This window comes from Taudactylus pleione, unplaced genomic scaffold (assembly GCF_031769625.1).
Source record: "Taudactylus pleione unplaced genomic scaffold, aTauple2 ptg000174l, whole genome shotgun sequence".
Lineage (NCBI taxonomy): Eukaryota > Metazoa > Chordata > Amphibia > Anura > Myobatrachidae > Taudactylus > Taudactylus pleione.
In genome coordinates, this window is record NW_028284576.1 from 2,872,012 (window position 1) to 2,894,269 (window position 22,258).

General features: G+C 43.9%; 1 protein-coding gene across 3 annotated transcripts in view; it reads right to left on the reverse strand.

Moving 5' to 3' along the window:
• The window catches only part of DIAPH2 (diaphanous related formin 2), a 1,301,891-nt gene that overhangs the window by 939,262 nt on the left and 340,371 nt on the right, over positions 1-22,258 (reverse strand). For all 3 annotated transcript variants that reach the window (XM_088475573.1, XM_088475574.1, XM_088475575.1), the window contains 5 exons: positions 20,192-20,302; positions 13,713-13,831; positions 10,945-11,061; positions 4,798-4,916; positions 2,218-2,282 (listed from right to left, as the gene is read on the reverse strand). In XM_088475573.1, the coding sequence (XP_088331699.1) occupies positions 2,218-2,282; positions 4,798-4,916; positions 10,945-11,061; positions 13,713-13,831; positions 20,192-20,302 (531 nt within the window). The remainder of the gene's footprint in view (positions 1-2,217; positions 2,283-4,797; positions 4,917-10,944; positions 11,062-13,712; positions 13,832-20,191; positions 20,303-22,258) is intronic.

Here is a 22,258-nt window from a genome sequence, read left to right on the forward strand (position 1 = left end):
TTTTTCCTATTTTAGCCCGTTTTCCTCCCTATGTAAAGCAATAAAAAGAAGAGAGAGATTATATAAAGAGATAATCTATTCTGTGCGGCTGCCAAGAGATGAGGATTTTTTTTTTACAGATGTCCTGAAAATAATTTAATGGCAAAAATGATCTTTTTTTTTACGCTTCCTATTGGCGCATTGGTTCATTTGTATGAACACTGACAACTCACATTTACATCTTCTGTATCTCAGAATATGAAAAAGTAACATATACCCAAATACAGGTTATTACGAGTGGGTCCGTCTTTCATTCCAGCACATACATGTAACCTCTGCTCTTTGCACAAGTACAGCGCTCTGTGCATTCCCGATGCTTGAAGCGTACTACATGTAACACGCGAGTACTGTTTGTGGTATATGTGCACCAACCCTGGGGAGGGGGTATTATAAAGGTATAATAGGACATAGTAAAACTTGGGGCAAATACGTCTCTGTTTGGCCGAATTCTCGTAGGTAACTAAATATTAGTTTATATTATTTTCCCCGTTTCCTGGTCATAGGTTACTGTAGACTTTTATTGTTGTGCTATATGGGGATCTCTCAATCTGCAGAAACATATATTTGGGATACTAATTCCCTTCCTACGTTATGTCTACATTACAAGCATCGCATGGGGATCAATTGGTACATTACCGGCTAGTTGAATCCCCCCCCCCAAGTCCCATTTAAACATTTTGATACAAATGGATTTTGATTATCCCAAAAAATATAAAAACAATATAAAATAGTTTTAAAGTTCTTAAAAGTTTTTGAATATACTATAATTAGTCCAGCTTGAGGCCTGTCCTATCTATTGTGTGCGGTCTACGTACAGGGCCGTCTCCTTACAGGGTCTCACAGGAAGCCACTTCTGTGGGGGGGGGTCTCATTATCCCCCTTACCATATGACTGATAAAAATAGCAAGCCAGCAGTTCCCAAACTCTAGACTCAAGGAACCCTAACTGTCCAGGTTATAAGGATATCCATGTTTGACCACAGGCGACTCAATGGGATGCAGTCAGGAAGCCGACGGTCGAAATGCCGACCGCCGGCTTCCCGAATGTCTAATCCCGGCAGGGGTCTAATGACAGGCGTTGAGATCCCGACGCCGGGAGACTGTCGCCCTGCATACCGGTCGAAGGTAAGCCGGGTGTGGACAGCCGCGGGGGGGGGGGGGGAGGGACCCCCGGGAGGGTTAAGTTTAGACTAGGGAAAGGAGGGGGGGTTAGGCACCCCCGGGGGGGTGGTTAGGGTTAGGCACACCCCCGATCCCCGCGGGAGACTTAGGTTTAGGCTGCAGGGAAGAGGGTTAGGGTTAGACACTTGGGGGGGAGGTTAGGGTTAGGCACCCCTAAAGGAGGGTTAGGGGGGGGGGGTTAGGTTAGAAATACTAACATGTCGGGATCTTCACCTCCGGTCTTCCAGCATCGGGATTTGGTATTTCATACCGATCCCGACTCAATTAGTACCTCATTCATTTTAATGAAACCATCTGTACTTAACCATGGATATCCTTAAAACCAGGACTGTTAGGGTGCCTCTAGAACAGAGTTTGGAAACGTTTGTACTATGCATAAAACAGTGGTCCCTATGCTGCGCTTATGCTTTACCCTGACCAAATAAAGTGTCTTTTTAAATACTGCAAAGTTGTCTCTTTCCCAAAAGTCACATACAAAGCCGCCTCTGCGCAGAGAATGTGTTGTGCGTCTGCACTTACAGCTATCCCATACAATACAGTGGGCGCATTTGCACAAAAATAAAGGTGCTTTGCGCCCGTGTATTGTGTCATTATAGAATGAGCCGTACTGGGAAGAGGAAAAAAAAAATATTTAAAATTATTTTTAGGGATAAGAAGACATATTGATTGATTCTCTTAGGTTCAGGATATTGCACCAGCAATTCATAGGATATAGTAGTTAGCAGAGTATTGCCCTTAGTGTGCTCAGGTATTTAAGCAGTAGATCTTAGCTAAAATAACACAACATAACCCCCAACATAGCAGCTCCGACCTAATACATCAATATTGACCTTTGTGATCCTGACAAGGATCATGTTAAAATGCTGCCAAACATCGATTTCAGCAGCCAATCAATAGCTGTCTCCAGCCTCGGAGGAGAAAACCGCCTTTCCTAAAGTGTCCAGATCACAGAAAACCAATTGTCTAGGATTTAAATGACCGTGATTTATGGATTCACCTTCTTGGAAAATTCTGACGCTTTCTGTTCACTTTCTTCAACTTTTGCCTTATCCACCAAGGTGTCTGCAGGGAGAGAAGTGCAATGTCACATCGTATCGGTATCACGTCAGTGTATGGTGCTATCGTGATGTGTGATAAAGGGACGTTCACTAATAATCGCTATCAGGTAGCAAAGGGAGAACTGCAAAGTGGAGATAAGATTAGGGGACTCTATACTGTCTATATATATATATATATATATATATATATATATATATATATATATACACACACACACATACACACTCCATCTCAGAGCAGACCTGATACTGCAATCCCAACCTATGAGCATGTAATAAGGGTTGAAGCGTCTATTTGACATAAGGTCAGTGTGAAATCAAGGGGAGGTGTATCAAACCTTGGAGAGTGGAGAAGTTGCCCGTAGCAACCAATCAGCTTCTACCTGTCAATTCTTAGTCTGCCTTAGATATATGACAGAAGTGGATTGGTTGCTTTTGGGCAGCTTCTCTACTTTATCTCTCTCCAAGGCTTGATGCAACTATCCGTAAGTGTGTGGGACCGGAACAACCTGCAGCCAATCAGAACACAAGAACTTTAACAGCAGCACAGCACATTTCAGCTCAGACATCACTTGTATGTTGAAGAGCGGTCACGTTTGAAGTGGTGATAATCAGAGCATATAGACGCTAACTTTAGGTGTGGTACAAAATGCTGATATTCTGAGTGTCAACATGAATAGAAAATCAGCATGACGACTGTCAACATTCACAACGTTCATGTTGCCAAAATGTCAACATTGTGAATGATGAGAGTAGGCATGTCAACTATGTGGGTTAGGATTGATAAATTGAGTATTCGGAACCTTAACTGCAGCCTAACCCTAACCGAAGACTAACCATAACCACTAGCTGCAGCCTAACCCTAAGCACTAATTGCAGCCTAACTTTAACCCTAACCATTAACTACAGCCTAACCCTAACCCAAGACTAGCCATAACCACTTACTGAAGCCTAACCCTAACTGAAGCCTAATCCTAACCACTAACTGCAACCTAACACTAACCAAAGCCTAATCCTAACCACTAACTGCAGCGTAACCATAACCACTAATTGCAGCATAATCCTAACCATTAACTGCAGCCTAACCCTAACCAAAAATTAGCCCAAACCACAGACTAACCCTAACCACTAACTACAGCCTAACTGTAACCGAAGAGACTAACCCTAACCACTAACTGCAGCCTAACTAACCAAATACTAACTCTAACCACTAACTGCAGCCTAAACCTCATTGAAGACTAAACCTAACCACTAACTACAGCCTAAGCCTAACCACTAACTGCAGCCTAACTGTAACTGAAGACTAACCACTAACTGCAGCCTAACTGTAACCGAACACGAACCCTTACCACTAACTGCAGCCTAAACCTAACCAAAGACTAACCCTAACCACTAACTGCAACCTAACCCTAACCAAAGACTAACCCTAAACACTAAATGCAGCCTAACCCTAACCAAAGACTAACTCTAACCACTAACTGCATACTAAACCTAACCATTAACTGCAGTCTAACCCTAACCAAAAGATTAACAGTAACCACTAACTGCAGCCTAACCCTAACCACTAACTGCAGCCTAACCCTAACCAAAAGAATAACCCTAACCAAAGAATAACCCTAACCAAAGAATAACCCTAACCACTAACTGCAGCCTAACCCTAACCAAAGAATAACCCTAACCACTAACTGCAGCCTAACCCTAACCAAAGAATAACCCTAACCACTAACTGCAGCCTAACCCTAACCAAAGAATAACCCTAACCACTAACTGCAGCCTAACCGAATGTTGCCATGTTGAATTTAGACATTCTGTCAATGTCGACATTCTGATTGGCGACATTCTGGTGTTGACATTGTGAATGTACTGTATGCCTTAGGATCAGGACAAAGTAGCGGTTGAGCTCTAGTCACACTAATATTGTGTACTAAATGTATAAAACAAAGTTCTTATAATCAACACAAGAAGTGCAACAAGCCTCACAGTGTTTTGTAGAGAACTTGTTTGCTTCATTATTTCTGGAGAATTTTTTCGCCATAACAATGCAATAATTCCACTACATTTTATAGATCAAACACCTACAAGAAGTTCATTATAGACAATAAATAACACTGTAAAAACTATTTCCTAATTGAACCATAATTCAAAGACGGTGCTGGTGAATATAGCCCAACAGTACAGATAGGGAATGGGATGCGTAACCATCAGTGCCCTCCCGCTTTTCTGCTAGGTCTTAAATTTGATTGCCGCCAATGCGTGCTGCTGTTCCTCTGGGTTATTATCAATGTTTTGGCCGATGCGCTGTCACGGTATTCAGGGGCGGTACAATCCCGCTCATTTGCACATGCACACTACTAAACCCTCAATTTGCTAAACCCTCAAATGGTTTCCAAATGATGGTTACATTCCATTGCAAGGCAGCAACCCCACAGGAATTCGGAGGCGCACCCCCATGGGCCATCCCAAGCACGTGTCTGAAAATAAGTTCATGAACAAGTCACATTGTATTACTTGCAACTTACCAACTAAATGTGTAAAATCTACGTCCAGTCTTCCCTTGTACTTGAAGTCTGGATCCATTCCTCCACATTGCAAAACAATTTGTCCAACACATTCTTCAACAACTTTATAGTATTGTGGCCTGATAACAAATAGAACACAATAAGGATTCATTGTTAGGTTAACATTGTACTTGACTAACATGGCAACCACAGTCACACAGCAGGTGATGGAGTGAGCAGAGAGGCTTTGGAACACCCCTCTAAGTATTTTTTGTATCCTCCTCACAATGACATGTACAGGTATGGCTGTATCCGGCAGCCATACTTGTTTTTCTTCGAGAGAGATTTTGGAACGGTTCTAATGAACACATGCCTGACATTTTTGTTTGCTTTTTACTATTACAGATGGCAGCTACCTCCTCGCCTCTGCCTACTTTTTCCTTTCTGCTTTAAGTCCTCATCATACGGAGACATTTATTTAAGTTATAGCGAAAGGCAGGAAAACTCTGATGTTGTACATAACAACCAATCAGGCACTAGCTTTCATTCATGAAGGGCAGGTTAGAAAATGAAAGCAAGCACCTGATTAGTTGTTGCGGCAGAGAATGTAGTCTATCGGTTTACAAGGAGCCAGTGACATCATGCCAGAAACTAGTGGGGGACAATAATGAAACTGCAACAAATGGAAGAACAAAAAAAAAGCCACCATCTCTCTTCTACAGTGCATCTAGAAAGTATTCACAGCGCTTCACTTTTTCCACATTTTGTTATGTTACAGCCTTATTCCAAAATGGAATAAATTAATTTTCGTCCTCAAAATTCTACACATAATACCCCATAATGACTACGTGTAAAAAGTTTTTTTGAGAGGTTTGCAAATTTAATAAAAAAACATTAACTAAGAAATCACATGTACATAAGTATTCACAGCCGTTGCTCAATACTTTGTTGATGCACCTCTGGCAGCAATTACAGCCTCAAGTCTTTTTGAATATGATGCCACAAGCTTGGCACATCTATCTTTGGGCAGTTTCGCCCATTCGTCTTTGCAGCACCTCTCAAGCTCCATCAGGTTGGATGGGAAGCGTCGGTGCACAGCCATTTTCAGATCTCTCCAGAGATGTTCAATTGGATTCAAGTCTGGGCTCTGGCTGGGCCACTCAAGGACACTCACAGAGTTGTCCAGAAGCCACTCCTTTGATATCTTGGCTGTGTGCTTAGGGTTGTTGTCCTGCTGAAAGATGAACCGTCACCCCAGTCTGAGGTCAAGAGCGCTCTGGAGCAGGTTTTCATCCAGGAACTCTCTGTACATTGCTGCATTCATCTTTCCCTCTATCCTGACTAGTCTCCCAGTTCCTGCCGCTGAAAAACATCCCCACAGCATGATGCTTCACTGTAGGGATGGTATTGGCCTGGTGATGAGCGGTGCCTGGTTTCCTCCAAACATAACGCCTGGCATTCACACCAAAGAGTTCAATATTTGTCTCATCAGACCAGAGAATTTTGTTTCTCATGGTCAGAGACCTTCAGGTGCATTTTGGCAAACTCCAGGCAGGCTGCCACGTGCTATTTACTAAGGAGTGGCTTGCGTCTGGCCACTCTACTGCCTGATTGGTGGATTTCTGCAGAGATGTTTGTCCTTCTGGAAGGTTCTCCTCTCTCCAAAGAGGAATGCTATAGCTCTGACAGAGTGACCATCGGGTTGTTGGTCACCTCCCTGATAGGGCTCTTCTCCCCCGATCGCTCAGTTTAGACAGCTAGCCAACTCTAGGAGGAGTCCTGGTGGTTCCGAACTTCTTCCATTTACGGATGATGGAGGCCACTGTCGTCACTGGGACCTTCAAAGCAGAAGATCTTTTTCTGTACCCTTCCCCAGATTTGTGCCTCGAGACAATCCTATCTCGGAGGTCTACAGACAATTCCTTGGACTTCATGCTTGGTTTGTGCTCTGACATGGACTGTCAAGTTGGGACCTTGTATAGACAGGTGTATGCCTTTCAAAATCATGTCCAATCAACTGAATTTACCACAGGTGGATTCCAATTAAGAATGATCAGTGGAAACAGGATGCACCTGAGCTCAATTTTCAGTTTCATGGCAAAGGCTGTGAATACTTATGTACAATTGTAAATGTTATTTCTTTAGTTCTTTATTTTTTAAATCAATTTACAAAAATCTAAAAAAAAAAACTATTTACACATTGCATTATGGGGTATTGTGTTTAGAATTTTGAGGGCAAAAGTGAATTTATTCCATTTTGGAATAAGGCTGTAACATAACAAAACGTGGAAAAAGTGAAGCGGTGTGAATACTTTCCGGATGCCCTGTACAGTAGGTAAAGAAATCCCGTTAGCTGAAGTACAGCAGTGTCTACATAGATGAAAAACCTTTCAATGGCGCTTAGCGTTCACATCGATTGTTATTTTTTATTCTTTACATGAAAAAAAAATAAAAATCAGATTTGGTTATAATGTAAAATGAAATTAACGTTCTTCATCCAGTTCAAATGAACTATTCAATAATAAAACAATGCATGTGCTCGTTATGAATAGCCATACTCCGCATAACCGGGTGAGGGACTATGCGGTGATAACGGGGGTTAGACTTTCCCCATCAGCTGGAAACCTTGCTGGAAAATAATAAAAAAATGAATGACAATAGTCAGGAGAATCAGACACTTAAGCCGGATGTTAATCATTGCATAGAGTACAACGCACAATCTACAGATGACGGTGTTTGAATATTCAAAATTCACATCTGTCCCTTTTGTTATACTGCAAATGTCTTGGAGAAACGATAGCTGCTTTATGACAGGCATTAAGGCATAAGTTGTCATTATTGCAGGAGAGCGTAGAACACTTACAGGTAATTGCAGCTCTCGCTAAATATTAGGGGTTTAGGTTTGATAATTATACCTAGAATAATCCCACTGGCTCCATCCATACTGCTGCAATTGTCTAGCTCCAATGTGATCAAATTATGGCTGTTCCCCAATACGGTCGTCTTACGTCTACGTATAAAGCATGACAACAATTACTGTACTATTGATTAAGGTACCTAGGGTAGGTATTGTCAATAATCGCCACATATAGGGCAGGATGCCATGCATCGCGCCACTCTCCGCATGCATGCCGGCGTTAATTAAGCAGGTAGGCATGTAGAAAATCACAAAAAGACAGCTCTCTCGGTAAGAGCGGTCCTTTGCGAATGAGAGACTTCCAGATCTACGACCCAGAAGTCCCTCTGGTGTCCTTCTGTGCATGCGCAGAAGGGCGCGCGCTGCAGGGGGGTGCTGGGAAGGGTTCGGTTAGATCCCTCCCAGGTGGAAGACGTGAGTAATGGCATTTTAAGATTGTGTTACCCACCACATCGAAGCCCTCTGTGTTGCTGTAGTAGCAGCTGACAGCAAGAATGGGAAGACCCTGATCAGCAACAGGTAGAGTTTGTGTGCCGTTGGTAGTTAATTGAGGAAGGAGTGCGTGTCTGGGTGCTGCTGGGGTGTTAGCAGTGAATGCAGGGAGAGGAGAGTAGGTGTCTGGCTGCTGCTGGGTTGCTGGAAGTGAATGTGGAGGGGGGCAATGTGTGTCTGGGTGGTTTTGCAGTGTTGGCCACGAAATCAGGGTGCTGCTGTGGTGTTAGCAGTAGTGAATGTAGGGAAGAGTGGGGTGGTTGGGTGCTGCTGGGGTGTTGGCAGTGAATGTATGGGGAGGAGAGTATGTGTCTAGGTGCTACTGGGGTGGTTGAAGTGAATGTGCAGGGGGAGTGGGAAGAGAGTGTGTCTGGGTACTGCTGGGGTGTTCGATGTGAACAGATGGGGAGGAGAATGCCTGGGTACTACTGGAGTGTTCGATGTGAACAGATGGGGAGGGGAGTGTGTGATTGGGTGGTGGTGGGGTGTTGGAAGTGAATGCAGGAAGAGGAGAGAGTGTGACTGGGTGTTGTGGAGATGTTGGTAGTAAATGTGCTTTAGGGGGCGTGTGTGAGAGTGCTGCTGGGACTGGGGTCATGGTAGTGGATGCAAGTGAGGGGGGGCACCGACAACTATCTTGCCATACGGGCACCTGGTATGAACTTTTGCCCCTGATTCATTGTGCCTATATTATACCATATTCGTTGGCAGATTTGTAGAAGAAATGGTTTATTACTTTCATCTGCACACAAAGAGGAAGGTTATACTGTACCTCCCGTACTACATGGGGGTTTTATGTAATCAAAAGTCAATAGTGAATGCATTTTATGGTTTTGTGCTCATGACCTGGCCTGGTATTAGTGTAGCTGGGTGTAGGTGCGCCCGACATATACCTGGCACATGTGCAGCGCTGAATGTATTCTGAGATGGGCGCAAATACACTATTTTTTACCTGCAACTTTTTAAAGCATTTGCATCCAAATGAGCCCCCTCCATAAAACAACATTAGATCCATAATTAATTATAAACAATTTATGCAGCAGCTGTTAATGTGTTTTCCCAGTTAAGGGGTGCGACTATATTAGTAAATCCCTCCCCCTCTTACCACCGTATCGGCTTACAGTATAATGCACTACAGAATCTGAACAGAAGGGGGCAATGTTTTTAGTAGAACCAACTCCCAGGGAAAATGCCGCAGAGCAGTCCCTAGACCTCGGCTAGCCGTATATTAGTTCCTCTGCCGCTAATGTAGGGATGACACGCTTATAAATATTGATGCTATATATGAGAGATATTTGACATCCATTTCATGGTTTTCATATTGCTGTCAATAACAACTCTTCAATGTCATTAAGAAACCAAGGTGATTTATTTTTTTTTGCCATTTATTTTTATTAATAGAATTGGTTTATGTAAAAACTAACAGGACCTATTGATTTTCTGGCACATGCTAACGTAACCTTCAGCAAAATAAGAGCTGGAACCATAATAAGCCCTGGTGAAAATAATTCATTGCAAATTCAATTTGCATCTCATATATGAGAAACAGGTTTAAATAACACAGCACTAATGTCATGGCGAATTTAGCAAATCCATAATAATATGGGAACAGACACAGACCTCAAAGATGTCTAGAACAGTTAACCGGATGATATTCCAGATTAGGAAGCTTCACCGTGCACCCTGTATCACGCAATCCTTGCATTATATTCTCTTAAACATTATGCGGCCGTGTTAGGAGAGAAGCATTTCACCTATACCCCTTTCAGACATAGCCATAAACCTGGGAATTTGCTGGTGCATGCTGAGTCGAACCGGGTCCTCTTTATGTCTGAAAGGATCAGGCCCGGGTTGGCAGTCAGGGTCCGCCACCCTGCAATCATGTGACCAGGGTTGTTAACGGGACTTGCAACCGGGGTCAGTGGCCTGGCTTATTTCTGAATGGTGCCACCCAGGTCCAAAAACCTGAGAAGGAGCTGATTGGCTGTTCTGGGCTGTCACATATGACCTCATTAGTGGCAGACAGCAGAGGACGTTCCCTTTAAACGACCTCACACTGAATGCCAGGGCTTATGTGTGGAAGGCGTCAACTCGGGAAAAACCCGGGTCTGCGGTGTAGTGTGAAAGGGGTTCTCAGAGCAAGGACCCGGGTTTACACCCGTGTTGAAAAACCCGGGTGGGAGCCGTGTATTTGCCGGGGCGTATATGTCTGCAAGGGGTATAAAATAGCAAATGGCAAGTTACTGAGGGCTTAGCAAATTGCTTTGCACAAATGTGCTGTTTGCATTGGAAGATTCATATATATGGGCGTGGTCAGTGATGTCACAGTAGCTCAAATCACTGTATTCGCTTTTTGATCTGCATTAGGACACTAACGGGAATTAGGAAACACATGGGCTGTCTGCAATGGAGTGAATAAACAATTTGCTTTTATTTTTCTTTATATTGGATTGTCGCGTTAAGAGTAAACAATATAATTTATCTTTACCGACAAAACGTATAAAACTTTGCATTTTTTTCTGAGGCAAATAATTTCCTTGTGACCTCATCTGTGTCTCTGTGTGACTTAATGTTCCAGCTGTGGTCATTGCCACCTGCTAAGTTTTGTTAGTGGTACAATACCCCAATCTGCATGTAGCAGAAGCAAGGTCAAGTTTGTGCAGGAATACCTTTGTTTCAGCATATATTATTACTATTATTATTATTATTTATCTGCACAAAGCCAGAGAACACAGAAGGACTTAAACAATTCTTCCTACCTGATGTAATAATCGTTGCGGATGAGTAGAAAATGCTGGAGAATGGAAAGCAGGAGAGGCTCGGACGTCGTGTCCTTCAGCATATTGTAGAGAAGATGATAGACTTCATTTATGTCGGTGAACAGAGAGTCAAGGAGCATTGCCGCACAATGCATGTGCAGATATCACCTATGTAGTTGTGTCTGCTGGCAAATACCTCAGATCCGGGCATCATTTAAGGACATCTGTTAACTTGCCGTATAGAACGGGATTCAAGTATTCTACATTATTTCAAGACAAACTCTGCTGGAGTTGGAGCTTATATCGCATTAGTAAATCTGCACCCCAGGAGCATTCCCTGTAGCAACTGTCAGATATGTACAAAGCCATGGAGAGAAAGTGGAAAGCGAAAGTACCAACCAATCATCTCCTAACTGCCATCTTTCAAATATAACACGTAAAGGGACAGTTAGGAGCTAGTTAGTTGGTACTTTATCTCTCTCCAATTTATCACAATCCAAGGCTTAGTACATATCCTCCTTAGTACTTGGGAGTCTATTTACTAAGCCTTGGATGAAGATAAAGTGGACCGAGATAAAGTACCAGCCAACCAGCTCTTAACTGTCATTTTTCAAAAACATCCTGTGACATGGCAGTTAAGGGGCCCATATACGGTGCGATAGGCACGTTGCGCTGCGATGGCTGATCCGACAGGCGGCATATCGGGCGGTCCCCATACACTGAGCGATCCACTGCCCGACATGCCGGCACCCCAAAGACCCCCCCCCCCCGCATAGCGCTGCATGGGTTCGTACATTGCATCACCAGCACGTAGGATCTGGAGGTGCAATGTATGATCCCACGTGAGCGCGTGCTGCCCGTTAACATGCCCGCACAAGGTACGATCTAGCAGTGATATCATACCAATCGGCTGCTACATGGCACCGTGTATGGGCCTTTTTAAGAGCTGAGTAGTCGGTAGTTTATCTCCATTCAAGGCTTAGTAAATAGACCCCAAAGTCCCATTTAAAAGGAACCTCTACCCCATATCTACACAGGGGGCGTTTCTAATTTTAGTACAGAAGTCCTTTTTGTTTTTGGTTGTATGCCGGGGGGCTTGTTTGTATGTAGAATATATCTCAGGCCACAGGTGGGTGGGGTAAGGATAGGTGTAAAAGGATAAAATATATCCCCTCTATAACATAATGCAACCAACAATTTTCTTACATAAGCACTGCGCCACCAATGGCTTCATAATAAGGTTTAACCACGTTGGCATTTTTACAGAGAAGATCATTTAAAGATCCGGTAGGGTTTGTTGGGGTTGGTGTCTCCCAACAGATAGAAAGTTACAGGTTTGATTAAAAAAAAAAAAAAAAAAAAATTAGCATTTTGTTTTAAAAAAAATCGGAATGTGATCATGTGTCATGTTATTCTACAGCATCCTGCAAATGGCATTAAATAGAAGTGTTCCATCCCCTATAAGGTCTCCTCACCGTTAGATCAATGCTAAATGTATTCCCAGGATTACCTGCCCTGCTCTCGTCTACATCCAGGGACTCAATAGATCTTGGCTCTCCCTTCATTAAGGTAAAGTGGATAATGCCATTGCTTTACTTCCGATCCCCTTTCCTCACTGAGCGGCTCAGCTGCTAACACAATGTAACGTTGTGGATACATTTTCATGCTTAGACCTTGATCCATATTTATCAGCTCTTCCTGTTGACACGTACAGGATGCAATCTAAATGGATTTCTCTCTCAGTCGCCCCATCTGCAGGCGCTTGCAGATCTCTGATAATTGGCAGGGCTGCGCTTTTTGTATCGGGATTTTCAGACAGGTGTGTAAGGGTAACACTGGGAACGCAGGGGTTACCCAGCGTGGGAAATTCGGCATTAACCCTTATATGCATCGTGGAAGTAGAACGAGTAGAAATGCATTAATAATACACAACCTCTTATGAAGTCATCAAAGATATGCAATTCGGCGGCAATTGCCCCAGCCTAGCGTGCGCAGGACTGAAGGCGGGTATTCGTCCATACCACTGCATTGTACGACTATATGCGACCACACCGCCCCTTGGCGCACTTGCACCAGCCTTATCCTTAGCGAGTCAGATCGCCGCCTTTGGATAACGCTGCATAGTTCAAAATCCCCTCCCTGCCCCCCCCACGCTAAGCGGCCTCATGCGAATGCCCAGTTATCAATTTCACCGGCTTCCGTCACAAGCTGTACTGCGTATGCCGGCGTGCTCCTCTGTGGAGCATGTGCGGTGCAAAATAGCGCAATTCTATCTGCAAAACCAACTTGCGTTCAACTCTCCGTGTCTCCGAGACGCAGTGCATTTGCGTCATAGAGTTCTGCAATGATGTAGAACGGGGTGAGGGTGTAGCAGCAAATGGGGCCTAGGGATGTAAATTGAAATCTAGAATACGCACATACCGTATAATTTAGCGCTGGGTGACTCCAAGAACCAATGGCACGTGAACTCATTAAAGGGATGGTTTTTTTTGTTTTTTTTTAAACAAAAACACCCATCATTAAAAAGTAAGCGATGCTCTGTAGCCGAATCCCCTAAGCCTTAACACTTAGCTGGCGGTCCTATATACTATTATTACTGTGACTCCTACGGCGGCACTGAGGACAACTGCGACAGTGGCGATTAGTCAACCAACTGTTTATAACAGCGCTTCCCCATATGAACCATGAAGACATGACCTGCTAGATCCGAGAGAGCGCAGATCACAAAACAAATATACGATACACTTAAGTTGTTATAAGAAGGATATTCCATCTCTGCTCGGATGTCCCTGAGGCGATGGGAGAGTTCCAGGAGGTCGTCTTCTCTATTCTCATCAAATACTTTTAACTGAATATCAAGCTCCTCGTTCTCCTTATCCTTTAGATGCTGGAAATTTAAAGAGGAAAAAAAAAAATTAAACTTCGCATCAATGACAGAAAAAAAAAGACCAAAGTAAAAGACACTCGGGGTGTTCGCAGGAATAATAATAACGATCGTTCAATTAGCCTCAATCTACAGTATAAAACTTCCTTCCACATATTTGCTGTCTTCACAATTCTTCTTCTTTATACTTCCCCTTCTATAACATTTTAATGGCCTGATTCAGACTGTTACGCCAATGCCGCTGCTGCGAATGTGCACGCTATTGCGATGCGAAAATAAGCAAGACTCACTGGAGCCAGGAGATGTATCGAGATGCCCACCTGCGGCTTTGCTCTACTACTTCCAAACCGTCTTATGCTAAGAAGTTAAAAATGGTGCAGTTTTGTTATCGCCATAATAAAACATGACACGCTGGGTACACACTAGACAATATGCCGTCCGAGCTGGCGGATTGGAGCGACATATTGGGTACATCGTCTAGTGTGTACCAGCTTTGTCGTTGACCATGCGCGCCCCCACGGGTCGTCAGCGACATCCACCGTCAGCCCTACGCATGGCCAATGGGGGATATCGTTAGCGAGGGCCATGCTCCCCCCGTCGCTGCCCGCATCGGTAAGTGTGTATGCGCTTGCCGATGCCGGCTCCCTCCGCTGAGTCTCATAGCTGCTGAGGTCGGGCTGGATACACATCATAGTGTGTACCCAGCCTTAAACTGACATTTGATATTAAAGACGTTACAATATTTTCTGGTTACTCCAGTCTATAAAACCTATTTATTGGATTATAAAAAGCATACTGTACATATTTGTTTTTTTATTCAGTATACAAACCTTATACTACGTGTGGTATTGTCTAAAAAATCCTGAAAAAAAATATACACTGTAGAATTTTTAGTATTTCAGTAACGTTCATTTTAATATTTGTTTGTTACTGTGATGCGTTTTACTTACTATCATGTTTTATTGCATATAAATTATACAGCAGATTTATAAAATATCGTGTCTCAAATATTTGTGTCTGTATAACAAGAATAATAACTTAAACAATCCTCATATTAACTTCTTTTTTTGCTGCCGTTTGCAGCTTTTCGAATTCCTTTTATCTTATGGAGTAATTAAACAGTTTGTTATGAGCGCAAATTTATTTCCATTTCAACAAACCGAGTCAGGATCGGAACTGCTGCTGAATTCAATCCTTTGCATATTGTTTACATGCGCTGCTATTCAGCTGTCAATTACGACGAGGAACAATGTAACCCGCATTATTGACGCTTGACAGTGGTTTTCAAATGTGGTTCAATTATTTACACGTTAATACCAGGGATATTACTGTAGGCACCAACTTTTCTGCAACGTTGCTAAATTTTGCAATTGATTTAACAGTGTAATACAATTCATAAAAAATGGATGGGGTATCAGGGAATTAACCGCTCGGCTGCTGGGGGTTCTCGATAATGGGCTACGCAAACTATATGGCATAATGTCCCTTGGTTGTTACACGGGGCAGCCCAGGACCAGCCTGCTCGAGGAGTATAACCCATTTTGTGGCAATGAACGTAAGAAAAACATCTGAGGCATTGACGGCTGTTTAGGACCACCTATATGTGGCGTTGGATATTAGAAGCCTACGGGCTTCTTTTCGGATAATACCCTAAGAGGGATCCCATAGGATCCCTCCCAGCGCCCACCGCAGCTCGCACATGTGCTGGGCAATGGCAGCGCATGCGCAGAAGGACTCCGAAGTCATAAATCCGCAAAAAGATAGCTCCTTTCCTCGTAATAGATGTTCTTTACGGTTTTAATAGCAAACTACATGCTTACGACGTTAATAAATGCCGCTATGCATGCGGTAAGTGGCAAGATGTATCGCTTTCAAAAATGTGATGTTTGATACATCTTGCCCCAAATAAAGTGAGGCGATAACATGGCCATCGCACCCCAAATAAATGGAGGCGATAACATGGCCATCACACCCCAAATAAATGGAGGCGATAACATGGCCATCACACCCCAAATAAATGGAGGCGATAACATGGCCATCACACCCCAAATAAATGGAGGAGATAACATGGCCATCACGCCCCAAATAAATGGAGGTGAAAACATGGCCATCACGCCCCAAATAAATAGAGGCGATAACATGGCCATCACACCCCAAATAAATGGAGGAGATAACATGGCCATCACGCCCCAAATAAATGAAGGCGATAACATGGCCATCACGCCCCAAATAAATGGAGGCGATAACATGGCCATCACACCCCAAATAAATGGAGGCGATAACATGGCCATCACACCCCAAATAAATGGAGGCGATAACATGTCCATCACGCCCCAAATAAATGAAGGCGAGAACATGGCCATCACGGGAAATGCAAAGCCCCGGTAGGAAGGAGTGGCCAGGCCTAACCTGAGCCTCTATAGCAGGCCCAAGCAGGGGCGTATCTATAATGGGTGCAGGGTGAGCAGGGCACACGGGCCCCTGGGTCCAGGGGGGCCCCGCACCGCACACTCTGCACCCATAGCATTACATACCTCTCCGGACTCCCACGTCGGAGCGGGGGTCCGGCGCTGCAAAAACAACTGTAAAATGGCCGCCGCTGACATTTTCCCGTCATTTGCGCATGCGCAGTACAGGGAAAAATAGCCACCGCGGCCACTTTCCCGGTGACCTGCGCATATTCTATAGACTCTGGGCGCACTCTAGTGCCCAGAGTCTATAACTCCGGCGCTGGCCGCGCACAGCTCAGTGCGCTGCCAGCCGCCGGGCAGAGAGGAGGGGGCCCGTGACGGAGACTGCACACGGGCCCTTTCCTCTCTAAAAACGCCCCTGGGCCCAAGCCTCAGTCATTTGTACAGACCCCCCTCTCGGTGCCCATGGTTAGAATTCTCAAACACCATACTTCTTTATGGGACATAAGTGAAGTACTGTAAAGGAAACCTGGTGTAACTAGCAGCAATGATAAGAACTTAAGCGCAATGGTTATAGAAATCCCAATTTCTCCACTTTCTCAAATCTCCCCCGTCCCCTCCGGTAACCTAAAGGACACATATAACTTTTGTAGGAGGCAGCCCAGCCATGCCGTCTCCTAATGCGATATTATCCAGTGCTACAAATGTTCTCCACCGACTGCGATGAAAGTCACGTCTGCTTGTGTTAAACTAAAAATACATCTCGGCTCAAAACAACCCGATGTGACTTTGTAGCTGCTACAAAGCCGCTTGTTTTGCAAATGATCTCCTGGTAACTGAGTGCACTGCAAAAGCCACAGTAAATGGACTAATTATCCTTTATTAGCCAACCCCAAGGTCTCCAGAACAGTCCAGAAACATTATTGGTCTCTGGGCGGCAAACTTAACTTGGTGAAGAACAGACACCTTAAAGCAACTTTTTAGCCATTTTTTACTAAGAATAGTTCCCCTTTAAACATTTTCATTTCTGTAAGTGTAATTTGAGCATATTTAATAAAAAAAAATGAAAAGTGTTCTATAATTAATGTGATAAATGCAATATGGAAAAATACACAAGACAAATCCATAGTTTACTAATAACTGTAGCTCGACCATAGTATCAAACGGAGGCGAGAGAGATTCGTCTGCGGTAATTCAGTGTTATTGCCTCCATTTGTCTGGGGAACTCAGTGTTTCAGAACGCACAATCCACAAGCAACTTAAGTGTTTTGAGGAAAGTGCACACAAACCATTAGACAAGAGCAAAAGCCTATATGACACAGAACACATTAAGCATAAATATGTCCCCAAGTTATTCAATTAAGGAAACAGACCATTTTACGGTCAACTCCATTTAAATTGTCTACTCCGCGCACACTGGTAAAACAATAATGTTTAAGGAAAATGTTCAGTGAACTCCAAGTGGCTGCCATGAAAATCTCAGCTGGGAACTGACCCGCGGCTGATAACTGTCCTTGTCACGTATGTGCTTGAATGAGCTTTAATTTATCCCCCGAGCAGTGGTCCACCAAAAGAATTGCATTAGGAAGACGGCTATTTTAATATTTCTTCAAAGCTGGCTTAATTTACAGGAAGGCGACAGGAGGAAATTAAATAGTTCAACATTCTACAAGGTGCTTTAAACACTGACCAGAGAGAGAAGCAGCGACACGGATTCATTACACAGATATAGATGGTAAAATGCTATGCTGGCACTAGCTGTACGGGGGCTAAATACTTCCCCCCCCCCAAAAAAAAAAAAAAAAAGATATAAATAGTTTGAGCGCTAAACTATTTTCCTCGCTCTCATTAGATTAAAATTTAATTTCATTCCGTATACCGCAGCTAATAAGTCACAGGGTTTTATGCGTTAGTTCGTCTGGCCTATTTGTGCTATTATGCTTTTGCCGTACGGTGATAAGGCTTCTCCGTATACTGTGAGCTGAAATTAGCCTAGGTTCCTTATTTATGATTAAAGGGAACTATTTAATTATAAAGAAAAATATAACTGATGCATAAAAATAGATGCGCTGGAAGTGACCGTATAAAACATGGAATCGCAGGAGCGCATTTATCCAAACTAACATTTTAAAAGGTGTCAGATTTAGATCAAGGACTTGTAGGCATATACTGTAATATTGCAACTCTCCAGTAGGCGGTGCTGTTTTGGAGAAGCCTGGTAAATAATGGTGGCAGAGGGGCTATACTAGGGATTGTGTATATTATGTAGCATCTCAGCATCGTTTTGATAGCTACAATATAATGGGCTGAATGGCCCTGGGAATTGTGCATGAATAACCCTTAAATTGTGCAACTTAAATATCGGTCTCCATTTATGTAACAACAGGGCCGAAACTAGGATATCTGCCACACGGTGCAAGGCACCAATTTTGCGCCCCCTCCCTTCCTGTACCTGGATTTTGTCCTTGCTCCTCCATAAGGCAGTGCACTACTCAGACATCCCTGGTATAGTGACTTACATTATTCCACACACCATAATGCCCTTTACACATTATGCCACACACTGTAATGCTTATTACCAAAGTGCCACTTACATATTTGCCCAACACCATTTTATACCCCACAGTAAGGCTTCTAATTACTTAAAAATTACCTTCTCGTTGCCAGGGGTTTTATGCTCATTACCATTTCCATGCTCATTACCAGGGGTTCCATGCTTGTTGCCAGGGGTTACATGCTCGTTGCCATTTGGTTTATGCTCGTTGCCATGGGGTTTATGCTCATTGCCAGGGGGGTTTATGCTCATTGCCAGGGGATTGCACGGGAGAAGACGCAGCTTTCAGCATATTTTCCCGGCAGCGCCAGCTTTCCCGGTGCCGGAAATGCTGTGCACATTGCACTGGCCTAACAGACACTAGAGGTCCAGTAGGACGTCTAGCATCTGTCTCCTCCTCGGCGGCGGCCATTTTTGGATGGCTGTTTTCAGCAGAGTCCATGCGGATGGCTAGTCTGCATGGAATCTGCTGAAAACGGCCATCCAAAAATGGCTGCCGCCAAGGAGGAAACAAACACTAGAGGTCCAGTTAGGACCTCTAGCATTTGTCTCCTCTTTGGTGGCGGCCATTTTTGAATGGCCGTTTTCTGAATCTACAGCCCCCAAGCCACCGCGAGTCAGCTTTTTTTCACCCCCTGCTATCCGGCACCCGGTGCACGTGCACCTCTAGCCCCCCCACCCCTAGTTGCGGCCCTGGTAACAACCATCATCCTAGAAAATATATATATTTCTATGTTAGAGGAACGAGTAGAGCCCCCATGTCTACCTCCTGTCCAGGCAAGTTTGTTATGATGAATACATGTAATGGTGGTGTAGAGTAGATTACTGCCCCATCATTTTGGACTACAGCCCTCCCATCTATCATTCTTCAATGTCTCTTATTTCGATGGTTTTTTTAAGAGTAAAGAATTTCAGTTTCTGCAAGAGATTCCGAGTTGTAAATTACCGCGAGGTCTGGAGATCTGCGTTTTATTTGGATGAGCGGTACTAGGCGTTTGTACGGGACATATACGCGGAAACGTCCCTTTATCAGAAAATCTTTATCCGATTTCTTAAGGGCTCCTCTTTGCCCACATAAATGTTGAGCCTGTGACTCGCTCTGTGGCCGGTCCATCGTCATAATAACAGTAGGAAAATCACTTAATTACACTTTTCTGCGTGATGCTTTAGATGACTAATATACAATCCCCCCATCTATAAACAGCAAAACCTAAGTTGCAGCTGGCAAAATCAATCTAAAACTCTGCCTCACCCAAGTGCACGGCAATGCTACCCTCAGCACATCGCAGGTAACATTGAATCCCTGTGCAGAAGCCATCGATTGTGCTATTGATTCGGGGGCACAGTATTGAAGGATTTCTGTGCTGTACGGAGTCAGTGCAGAAGGTCTTTACTTACAGGTAATATGTTCTTCAGTCCGCATCGCAGGAATTCATTCCTCAGGTGTATCCGGAAATCCAGATCCTCTGGGGAGGTCAACAGGGCATTTATAAACTGCATACAGGAGACCTACACCAAACAGAAGGCAAAAACGGGAAACTATGGTCAAACAAACATATATGGTCAGTATAACACACGCCTAAATGCTGATAAAGAAGAGGTTTGTTTATGCTAAATAGTACATACTATACTATATTTGAATTGCTTTTTAGTAACAAAAACAAGAGCAATGTAAATCCTGAGAGATGTATCATTAGTGAGGGCTCTTTCTTAAAATGAATGTTTACATTATTATGGCCACAGAATTCCACAGTCTCAATCATTATTTCTTGCCAAATGCTCAGATTGGCCACTTAAGTTACAACGGAGCTCATTTGGACATAGGAATCTAATTATCTATGGACCTGTACTGTGTATGTATGAAACTGTAAATATCTGTAAATAAGCAAAGCTTTCATGTCATCACTTTCATAGGGGAACAAGAATCAATGGACAATAAATATTTCAGTCACTCCTAATATCCTTACACTATACATGCCCCACTACCTATGGCTGTATTTTTGGGTTCCCTGAAAGACAGATATGGAATATAGGGCCTCATGCAGAGGCGGTCGTTAGATGCAAGCGGTCGCTCTGAATCAGGGCGGCCACTTGCATCCTGAACTGTTAACACCCACAGCTCTAACGACCGACATGGGTGTTGGTCGCGATGGTCAAGACCATCTTGGCTAACGACCAGACCATAGGGTAGGGTCTGGTCATTCGTAAGCCCCAGTGAGCTTCCTGCTCTTTTTGAGCAGGAAGTTCCCCACTGACATCAGCAATGATGTCAGTGGGGCCCCCCCCCCCAAACGACAAGCGTTCCGACTGGAACGCCTCCATTTGGCCAGGCACGCCCCTGGCCCGCCCACCAAACGGGGCGAGCTGTCACTCAACATCGACAGCTCGCCCCGTCTGCTACGAGACCCCTAACGATGGAGCGCCCGTCGTTAGCAGAGTCTTTTTTTTTTGTTCCCAAAACAAGGGTACACTGACCATCGGGGAGAACAATGGCACACTGGCCCTCGGGGAGAACAATGGCACACTGGCCCTCGAGGAGAACAATGGCACACTGGCCCTCGGGGAGAACAATGGCACACTGGCCCTCGGCGAGAACAATGGCACACTGGCCCTCGGGGAGGACAATGGCACACTGGCCCTCGGGGAGGACAATGGCACACTGGCCCTCGGGGAGGACAATGGCACACTGGCCCTCGGGGAGGACAATGGCACACTGGCCCTCGGGGAGAACAATGGCACACTGGCCCTCGGGGAGAACAATGGCACACTGGCCCTCGGGGAGAACAATGGCACACTGGCCCTCGGGGAGAACAATGGCACACTGGCCCTCGGGGAGAACAATGGCACACTGGCCCTCGGGGATTACAATGGCACACTGGCCCTCGGGGATTACAATGGCACACTGGCATGCTGTTTTTTTGTTTTGTCTAAGTTTTAAGCAATAGTTATTCTGTAAGCCTGTAAGCTAGTATCTGCAGTATAGCAAAACAACCCACACATATAATAGCTGTGTATTAGATTACCATCACTCTAACACGAAAGAAATGGAAACAGCAAATTAAAACAAATAAATCTTAGAAGTATTAACTGGAATATTTTTACAGTAAATTTTAAGTGCAGCTTATTTAACTGAACAAAATGAACTGAACTCTGCATGACCGAGTTATATTAGAATAGACACAGCGGCTCTCCTCTGACTATAACACATTATATTGTACATATAAAAAATTGTGCTTTCGCCATTAAAAACCCTGCACAATGATATATATATATATATATATATATATACACACATATACATACAGTATATATTATATACACACACACATGTATAAACATATATATATATATTTCTCTATATCTCTATCCCAACCTATATATGTATGTCGACCTATATCTCTACTTTTATAGGTACCTTGTTTGATGCACAAAAATATAAAAAATACTGTACAAAATTACCTGCAG